We start from the raw sequence: 10,704 nt of genomic DNA, 5'->3' as shown, positions 1-10,704 counted from the left end.
TTTGTGTTGTACGGTGTCCTCGAGTGCCCAGAGAGGCGCCTTTAAATAAAATGTATTATTATTTATTTATTATTACTTTGTGGAGAATTCTGATGTGATCATAGCATCTCTCACATTATTATGATGATAAAAGTTTTTGGAGCACATAATTGTCATGCACTGCTGTCTGCCAAAGTGTGTTTTACGATACCACCAATTGGGGGTCCCAAAGTAGAATAATTACTATAAACTTTTACACATGGTGGGTTCAGAGGTGCACTCCACTGGTTTTACACATACAGATCAGCTCACCTGTTGAAGTTAATACTACTCAGCCTGTGGAAACAGTGATATAATGTGTCCTGTGGCTCTGAAAAAGCCTACTTAAGTTTGAGGTTATCAGCTTGGGCTTCAAATTTATAATGGAAAGACTGCCAAACTGGAGATGTGGAGAGTGAAAGATATGGGGATTTACAGTACCTGTCAGGGAGGGTGTAACAAAAGACTAGGTCAGGAGGCATTACGAGGCTTATTTCTAGGGATTAGAAGTCAGGATATCTCGACTTCTGCTGCAACAAATTTGACCATTCCTTTTTAAAAAGAACAAGTCTGGTGATATTCTACATTATTTTATTGTCACAAATCCCACGAAAAGACCAAAACCAACAATTAACTGATTCAACATGTAATGTCTGTGCAGCCTGTATCTTATTCCTCTTTGCTATGGACCTCCACATTAACGAGCCAGACTGTGGCACTCGGAGTTCCTTCATTATGACAGAGTTGATCCAATGTACACCATCCTGCTGCTGTAAAGACTTACTAGGGCACCAAATCGGTGGCTGAAAATAAACCCCAACAAATGCACTATTACCTCCTGTTTGTGAAACCCCTGTTAAAAACTCAAGTGATCAGCTGTTTTCGGGAAATACTTAGCTTAAAATGAATATATATATTCATGATATGTTTTAAAGATTTATCTATTCAGTAGGGATGAATGGGCTTGTGTCTAAAAGCCATAAACGGGCTCCGGACGTCATTTAGAATGATAAAGTACAACTAATGACATACAAACATTTCACGGCGGTTTACTCACCACACTGAGCGCAGATAGGCAGCTTCTGCACTGAGTTACAGAAGTAGCAGAAAGCTCTGTTCTTCTGTTTTCTACCAGGTGACATTACAAGGAGAGAAACAGGTTTATAAACTGGTTGACCAGTGATTGTCTACTTGTATCTTTAATTTAAGAAAAAGTAGCAATACCACAGTGTACGAATGCTCTGTAACAAGTAAAAGTCCTGCATTCAATTTCTTATTTAAGTAAAAGTACATAAGTATTACCAAAAGTATTCAGTATGCAGAATGGTCCATTTTAGAGTAATATGTAACACTGGATTATAATTAGTGATTCATTGGTGTGTAAGCATCACTAATGTTACAGCTGGTAAAGGTTTCAAATCATTCATATACTGCCAGGTATCTTAATCCATAATATCTAATATTTTATTAGTTTATTCATATTTCGGAAGAATAATCTGAATCTGCAAAGTAACTAAATGTAGTGGATAAAATATACAATAATGGCATAAAATGTCACATTTGAGTAAATGTACTAAGTTAGACTCCACCTGTATTTAGCTATACTTGAATAAATGATATATGCAGTACAGTCACTTACCTCTGACATTTGTCACATTCCTACAAAACAGAAGACAACAGAGTCACAAACAAATGTAAGAGAGTATTTACTACTTCATATACTTTAAGCATTGACCTCGTACGTGAGCTACACACCATGTTAAAGTTGCAGGGGTGTTTGGCCACCTGGATATGTTCCCGGTTGGCTCGACTCTGTTTCTCTCGCTCCTTTCGACTCTCAGCCTTTTTCCGGGCACCGGTTTTCTTTTTGGGCATTTTTCTGGCTCAACGGGGGCCGGTGACCACAGAGACAACGACACGTTTCTGAGCTGCAAACACACACCAAACATTAAGTGCTGTAGCTGGTTTATTGAAGATGGCTGACTTATATGGCGCATTGTGAGGCAATAACCAAATGACCATTTGTCTGGGAGGTTGTTTTGTCAGCCGGCCAGATAGCTAGTTAATGTTCAAATCTGGCCTGTCACTCCATCGACTGCCACTGTTGTTTGTGGCTGGAGAGTGAAGAGAATCCACCAGACATGTTGACATTATTTGACCAACATTTGGCTGTTGCTAATTGTGCTAGCTAGTTTTATATGACGTTATGTGAGGAGGGTTTTATAAGCTGTCACATGGTGAGTAAATTAAATTAACTTTACTTACAGTATGTGTAGATTCTCTGTGATATTTAGTTTGTCTAGCAGTTACATTAGTTGTCCTGAATGTTACATCTAAGTGTCATTTATTGTGTGAGTTGTATTCAAAGAAAAAAAAGATCTTACCGAGATGATCAGCACACCAACTTCTTCTAGGTCCGGTCGAAAAAACGGTCCGGGCTGAAACATAGTGTCGATGTTTGTTTTTTTTGTTCCTACTTTTGTTTCCGTGTTCACTAAATACATTAAATTTTACTTCTAGGTCTCCCCAGTGTGAGTCAAAACTATTTAAATTTAATTTGCATCAACTTCATAATCATGTTTAGTCTTTTCACTAATGAGCTGGTTAATAGTTGATGAATAATTTACCAATGTTTATATATCAGTAATCATACTTTATACTATTGTTATTTTAAAGACAAAGAAAACAACTTCACTTCACAAATAATATATACACACCTTCTTTGCTTTTGCTTTGGACGCACAAATCAACAAAAACAGCATTTCATACAGGTTTGTCACATATATCGTCTCCTATAATCTGTTTATTTATTTATTTATTTATTATTTTACAAGGAAGTCCCATTGAGATCAAAAATCTCTTTTACAAGAAAGACCTGGCCAAGATAGCTGCCATACAAAATCAATCACCACATATTAAAACACAACATAATAACAATAAAACAAACTAAACAAATACAATAGAAAAACAACCACACGCCTCCCTCACCAATTAATTACATGATAATAATAATAAAAACAATAATAACAGTGCAAACCCCGTTCATTGCGGTAACTCCCAAACCCATAAGCATGTTTCCATTGGCAGAGCTTCACATGATTTATGTTTTCGGTTTCTCCACTTTGCCACGGGGCCTCAGACGCACCTTGTCCACGCCCCAGGTCACGTGCCAGCGAGCGGCGAGCCAATCCCGAGCGAGGACGGCAAACAGCTGACGGTGAACAACAACACTTTACACAGCGTCGTCTTTTCCTGCAGGTGGTGGAGTGTAGTGGACTCCCGCACGAAGCTCGCAAAACTCCTAGGACACCTAGGGAGTCTGTGAGCTGGTGTCCGGCTCTGGCTTGCTATGCACGGTTAATGCTTTAACCTGTAAAACTACAAAAAAAACTACAAAAAAAAAGGGGGGGGAGGGAAATAGAGGGACGTGGTGCGAGGAGACCCTGAGCTCGTCACCCATCCCCTTAAAAAAAAAAAAACCCACCGCAGAATGGCACCGTCCCTCATCCGAGCTTGCCGCAGTCTGGCTCTCTCGACGTGGCTGCTGTCGTTTTGTTTCGTCCACTTGCTGTGCCTGGACTTCACCGTTGCGGAGAAAGAGGAGTGGTACACTGCTTTTGTCAACATCACCTACCTGGACCCCGTCACTTCGGAGGTCAAGACGGAGAAAACCGAGTGCGGTCGGTACGGCGAGCACTCGCCCAAGAAAGAAGCCGGGGGTCCGGTCCTGGCGCCGTCCCTCCTGCAGGACAGACAGGCGTGCGACCCCAACATCAGGTTCCCTCCTGTGGCTCCCAACACCGCCTGGGTGGCGTTGGTGGCTGCGGGGAACTGTACGAACCGAGAGAAAATCCGTAACGTTGCCAACTACAACGCCTCTGCGGTTGTGATATACAACGTGGACTCCACCGGTGCCAACGACACCATAACGATGACCCATCAAGGTAAGAGACAACCTGTCCACCTCCTTACAGTCTGCTCGGTGGTGTGATGGAGGCCTGAGAGGATAAGAATCAGTTGCTTCTTAAGTGTTGGACACCTCTGGCCAAGATGAATGGTTTTCAACCCTCTTTGCTTGAAGTCCCAGAGCTGTTCTGCGTCTCTGTGATCAGCTAAATGATCAATTAGTTGTCTTGGTAAAGTAGAAAAGTGCACTGACTTCCCAAACAGATGCACTGATCCACTGCCTGTGACTGGCTGTAGGTCTCCCTGAAGCTGTTTCTCAAATGTGGGTGCAACCTGTGAAGGCTATGTCGTGATATGATGTTATAACACCTGGGTTGTACTATTTAAAAGGTCTGATATTAGTAACACCTGAGTCCAAGTGTAGATACCAACTCGATTCAGTTTTTTTATACTTTACTTTGAGTCATACGAACATGTTTCCCTCCGTTATCTTTTGGTCTATTCACAGACGAAATGTTAAATGTGTTTTCTAAACCCAAACATCAACTTTTGACGACAATCAGGAGCTGTCTGATTGAAGAATAGGTGGAGAAGATCACAAATCTGAATCGTTTGATGCTAGCTTTTGGTACTTGACATTGCTAATACATAATTAGGGGCCACAGACACATATCGATTGGTGCCAACAGTAATGAGTGTCAACACTGGGCCCCGTATACCAGAGGATGCAACCTTTACTAATGCCTTAAAACTACATATCACTGAATACAAAACTTCCCAATATTCCATGCCTAGTGAAATAAACTTTATGCATCCTTAATCATGAAAGAATGTAAAGAATAATCAACGTCTTGTGAAGAAGGTGAAGCACAAAGACAGTAGCACAGAATTTAAAATGAATTAATCAACACACTCACAAATACTGACAGTTGAGCACAATGTCAGTTTCGCCTGTGGGCTTAAGAAGAACATCAAACACAGAAAACACAAACACAAAAGCTGCTCTGTGTCGATACACAGAACACACATTTAAGAACTCAAATGTGTAAATAAACCTTGTGTAAACAACACACCTTTTGACATAATCCATACAAAATGTGCTGGAAAGACGGACCTCAGATTCACATCAGGTTCCTCTAAGGTGTCACATTCCCTTTCCCTGTTTGCCGGAGGCAGTGCAGGCTGATGCATAGATAATCGGAGGCAGAGTCATTTGTTTACTACCTGTTGGTGACAGTGTTTTGTTGTTGTGACCAGTAAGTAAGAGACGCAGGTCACGGACACAACTGTGGTCATGTTTTTATGTGTTAAACCTAGGAATCTTAGACAAAAACCAAGTTTAGTTGAACTTGAAGGCCCATAATGTCACTGGGGAGATTGAATTCTAGGGGCTGTTGAGGTAAAAGGATGCACAGTGCCGATGGCTGAGGGGCTCATTTCCACTGGGGATAGGGGAGACATGTCACCCTCACATTTAAAATCCTATTTTTGTCTCCCTCGCTGCTCTTGTTTCAGGTTGCTTTTCTTATAAAGTCACTCTGAACATTGCCGTCCGATTGTCCGTCTGATTGTGAATGCAATATGTCAGGAACACCTTGAGGGAAAGTCTTCAAAATACGCACTATTGTCCACTTGGACTCAAGGATGGACTTTATTTTTGGGCTTTTATTGCCTTTAATTGATAGTGACAGCCAACGGGGAAGCGGGGAAAAGAGAGAGGGGATGACAAAGGACCACAGGTCGATGAACTGATGGAGGCTGCAGTAAGGCTCAGCAAACCCACAGCTATCCGGGTGCCCCGAACAGATTAGATCTTGGTAGTCTAAGGGTCAAGATCAGTGTGACCTCATGTCCGTCTCGTTCTCATGAACGCAATATCAATATGTTTGTTATTCTTGACATTTTTGGCCATAACTTACACACAGTACCCCCCAGCGTCTGCCACCACTGTGTCAGACGAAAATAACCACAAACTCTGAATGACGCCTCATTGGTTTAATGATCCTGGAAGTCCAACTGTAATCAGTGTATTTTTTATGTGCTCCTCATCAGAGAAGCACACACCTCCAGAGGCTCATATACCGGTTCTGCTATGTAAAGTGATCTCCTTGCTTATATTACTACTCTCTGCTTATTTAATATATAGTTGTTTGGCCATCATGCATAGATACAGTACATTCATAGTTTTTTCTAGTTTGGTAATAGATCTATAGTTACACTAAAGTTGGAATAATCTGATTTCTACCAAGCATGTAAAACAGTTTTTTTGTTTTAGTTTAACTCTTGATGTCATCCCTTTATCCTATTTTAAGCACACTTTATTATTATTATTATTAAAATGAAATTGGACCTTTATGCCTTCTACAGTAGCTGTGAGCAGAACCGTGTTTTACACTTGACTTGTGTTTCCATTGGAAATTGACTCCGGCCACCATCCACGTGCCAGACAACAGCACAATGCATGAAGGCTGTTGGACAAAAGGATCTGTACAGAAACAGATGTTCAAACAAAGAGTGTAAAACACCTGATGACATAATGGTCAACTGATTGTGAGACGTTTTTAACCAAAAGGTCCACCAACGTGTCAAAGTGTCACAGGCATTTTTCATAATAAGCAAATAATTTAAATTCTATGCAAAGCCCTTAAAGCTTTTACTCCAATCCATATTTTTTTGTCTCGGAGAATCGCCCTGACAAGCTGTTAGAGTCATAAGCACAATTCTCTTCAAACAGCTGATAATTAAAAGTCCTGTGAGTAACATCTAGGAGGATCTATTGGTAGAAATGGAATATAATATTCATAGATGTGTTTTCATTAGAGTATAATCACCTGAAAATAGGAATTGATGTGTTTTTGTTACCTTAGAAACAGCCGTTGTAATCTACAGACGCTTTCCATGGAGTCCGCCACGTGGAACCATCATGTTTCTACAGTAGCCCAGAAGGTGCAAGCCAAACACTGGCTTTAGATGGCGTCTTTCGCGTGTCAAAGGTGTTTCTAGTAGTGCAATCAGCTCTACAAAGCTGTTCACTGTTTCAAGGCCAGCAAAAGTTTTGGTTCACTCTCGCCACACTCGGAAATTTTGTTTCCGCCTACAGCACACACCTGTTTTCAGCAAATACCTTCTATTACTAACCCTCTCTGCTCAGCACCGAACAGCAGAGAGACTATGTTAGCGACTAGCAGTTGGTCATAGTGGTGGATTTAGCAGCTTAAGAGCCAGATATTTCCCTCAGGAGTTAGTGGAGACCAAAGAAAAGCTTAAGAGAGAGTGAATGTCGGACTTGGCATTCATCAGGTGGCCAGATGCACTACTTTGCATGAATGCTAATGTTTTTCCTGGTATTCTACCTTACATGTTTAGCTCAAGAACATGAGGTGATAATATGTACAATATGATGTAGGTCAGTGTTGTGTGGCCCCAATATGGTTAACAAAGTCAAGTTACGAAGGTTGAAATGCAGTTTGCACCTTTTTGCAAGCCTTTCACTTACAATAGAATATTTTCCATTGATCTCTTCCCATATTTACTCGAGTAAGGGGTCTGCCAGCATGTCTGTTGTACAGTATTTGACCATTAACATCCTCTGTTCCTCCTCTGTTCTTGGAGTAGTGTCCAGTGCACATCACTAGGTTACCTGCAGCAAAACATGAAAGGCGCCAGGCTATTTTGAAGACTTGACCTGCTTTGAACCATGACATAAATATAAACTGAGATACTTGAAGAGACAGAAGTGGCAGCCAGGAGAGATGTGATGACAAAGCTTGTAGAGAAGAGGAAGGTAACAGAGTACAGTGACAAAGGAACAGGTCTTAATGGGTTTGACTGAATGTGAGGCTGCTAAAAGAAAGAATGGAGCACTTTCCTGTCCAGAGCCAACACAGCCGGGCTGTAAAATCCACAGTTGCTAGAAACCTCTCATGGCCTGTCTTCATCATTTAAGGCTGAGTGGTGTCAAAGTCATGCTGGGTCATAAAGCCAGGTCACAAACTGAAGGTTTATCAACTCGTAAAACCAGTGTGTCATTTTTACACTTTAGTTTTTTGTGTGTATATAAATCATAGATGTAACATGTTAGTTAATGTTTTAGTTACCATTAGACAGAACCAGGCTAGCTGTTTCCCCTTGTTTCCAGTCTTTATGCTAAGCTATGCTACCCAACTGCTGCTGCAGCTTCATATTTATCATACAGATATGAGATGAGGGTGGTGCGATAATGTTAAAATTTATCCGACTGGCCACCGTCAGTCCAACAACCGGCAACTGTCGTGGAAATTCAAGTTTCTGTCTTTCACCAAACTAACTCATTTCAAAACAGACTTTATTCAAACTCGAGAGAAACAAATGAAACTCACCAAACTATCTTCATTTGTCTTTCCACTGTTCTGGCAATCACCAACTCTGGTTTCAAACGCCATCTAAAACCGAGTTAGATGTGAAAATGTTCTGGCTCTACAGCTGTTTTTCCTCTCACTCATTCTTCAGTGTGTGTATTGCGTACCTGAACAGCGGCTACTGTTCTTTGGAGGCAGACCATAAAATTAGCAAAACTGGGCCAAAAAGCTGATATATCGTCCAACTGCCCAACCCTATCTCTGGTAACAACCTTCTCATTTAACTCTTGCCAAGAAAATGAATAAACGAGTTTCCCAAAATGTCAAACTGTTCCTTCAGTCAGCGACTCTTCAGTTTATACTTGCATTAGGCCACGGTGTAGCCTACTTTGTTGAACTGGTAAAAGTGTACCAGTTAATTCTGTAGTAATCTGTGCTTCAGTGTTATCCACTCAGACCAGAAGCCTGCTAATGAAATGAACAAGGTGGTGTCCACTAACTTAACCCATTCAGTATTTATTCCTTTATTCCTTATTCCACATCTTTTCACAAGTTCAGCCTCAGTCTCTGACATTGCCCTCCTGTTTTAGAAGCAGCTATTTTTGTCCGCTCTGACTGCGTCACAGTGAACAGAAGACAGAGATAAGAGTCAAGGCTTAGGGAAATCTTAAATGCCTTGTTATTCCTTTCCTTATTTCTGCTGGTTATGAGGCTGAAGCGTGCCATACACAGGCATTTTTTCAAACTCTCCAGAGTCTGAACATCATTTGCCTTTTGACATGGGATAACGTGGTTTATCTTGTGTTTACAAAGGCAGTTGTTACGTCACAGTGATTTGCCCTGCACACCATATGGCCATATAAAACCAGAACAGGAGTGTGTGTATCTGTACGCATATTAAAAAAAGAGGTTTACAAAACAGCGAACATACATACACTTGTGTTGTGAGAGAGTCTTGAGAATTAACTTGTGTTATTAGGGAAGACAGATTATATATTTCCCCTATTTTAAAACATTAATTTTAGAAATTCTCAAAATGAAAACAATGTTATGCCAGTGAGAAAAACAGAGTCTCTGTAGGACGAAATTTAAATAAAGAAGTGTGTCTGCTTGTGAGAGTCTGAATAGACATTGTGGTTCAGCAGTATATTACCATCTGTTTGCTGTCCAAACACAAGCTTTTGTTTTCTCTGTCATTGTTTGTAGCAGCGTTTGCTTTAGAAGCTCTAACATACATAAACTCATTTTGAGGGAGCAGCCATCGTAAAACAAGAATAAACCTTTGTGTTTACAGTGGTGATATTGCCAAGTGAATTACTGTGTAGGTGTGGGTAGGTAGGGATCTGGCTGTTTTGGCAGAGGATGGTACACATTAAGTGTTTTGTACCCATCTGTATCATACCCATTACAACTTGTTAATTTAAGCATTTGTTTAATTGTTTAAAATGAATTTACTTCTTCTGATAAAAATTTAAAAAATCATATTCTATTCCTTCAATAATTTAAGCTTTTAACCAAGACTCATAGATACTTGTGTTGATTCTTGCATATGCATGAAATAATACTGTTTCAAAGACTTTTTGGTCTTATTTCTCAACCCTGGTCATATAAAATGTAGCAGCTGTGCAGATTTAACAACAAACCTGTTACATAAAGGGATTAATGAGCATGGCAGCAATAATGCATTGCAGCTACATCCGGAAAATGTGACATATCTGTGGTATGAAAAGCCTTCAACTCCTCTGAAAAACACCATATTTAATTTCAGTCTTTCAGTACCGCTGCGACAGAATATAATATCAAAATAGCTCTGTGCAGATCTGTGCAGCGCATGAGGATTTGTAACGGCAATCTAACTGGCAGGCTGCACAGCGGGTGCTGTTGGTGATGGCAGGTTGAGTAAAGCCACTGTTTATGGTGACTGATAGAGGGAGTGGAGCACTACAGGGAGCCACTGTGACTCCATGCAGCCATAAACAGGCAGCAGAAGGAATATGATGTAACAGTTTCTCAGGCTGTTGATGCAGTTCCTGGAATCATCAACCTGCCACCGTACAGCTGAGAGAAGAGCTTTGTTATTCCCTTATTGTGTCTAGAAACTACTGAGTCATTTAAGCATCATGTCCCATGTGTCAGGCCCTCATCACAAACAACTTCAAATAAAATATACAGAAGAGAGCCTGAGAGATACTGGATTTTTTGGACCAGTACTTAAGTGATAAGCAAATATTAGGGGATAATATCTGCATCGGCCGGGCATCTTTACTGTTCCTCCTTGTGACTTTCTTTCAATGTTTGTGTACATCAGAGCTGAAATAATTAGCAGCATAACAGATTGATTAACAGAAAATTAATATATATACATTATTTTTATTTATTTTTTTGCTTGATAAATTTAACCCAAACATTAGATTACTAAAATAGTTGACAATTCATTTTCTGT

At 40.4% G+C, this 10,704-nt stretch overlaps 2 protein-coding genes across 2 annotated transcripts in view; one reads left to right on the top strand and one right to left on the bottom strand.

The window, feature by feature from the left end:
• The window catches only part of znf330 (zinc finger protein 330), a gene marked incomplete at its 5' end in the record, with an annotated part of 8,395 nt that extends 5,939 nt beyond the window's left edge, over positions 1-2,456 (bottom strand). The window contains 4 exon segments of the mRNA XM_035659456.1: positions 1,076-1,146; positions 1,658-1,677; positions 1,774-1,946; positions 2,403-2,456. Of these exon segments, the coding sequence (XP_035515349.1) occupies positions 1,076-1,146; positions 1,658-1,677; positions 1,774-1,893 (211 nt within the window).
• A 782-nt stretch (positions 2,457-3,238) lies between these two features.
• Positions 3,239-10,704, top strand: part of rnf150a (ring finger protein 150a) — a 17,550-nt gene continuing 10,084 nt past the window's right edge. Inside the window, exon 1 of the mRNA XM_035659455.1 lies at positions 3,239-3,962. Coding sequence (XP_035515348.1) covers positions 3,509-3,962 — 454 coding nt within the window. The 5' untranslated portion in view covers positions 3,239-3,508. The remainder of the gene's footprint in view (positions 3,963-10,704) is intronic.

This window comes from Morone saxatilis, unplaced genomic scaffold, assembly GCF_004916995.1.
Source record: "Morone saxatilis isolate NCDOM2014 unplaced genomic scaffold, NCSU_SB_2.0 Contig17, whole genome shotgun sequence".
Taxonomy (NCBI): domain Eukaryota; kingdom Metazoa; phylum Chordata; class Actinopteri; family Moronidae; genus Morone; species Morone saxatilis.
This window is presented reverse-complemented; position numbering and strand designations above follow the sequence as displayed.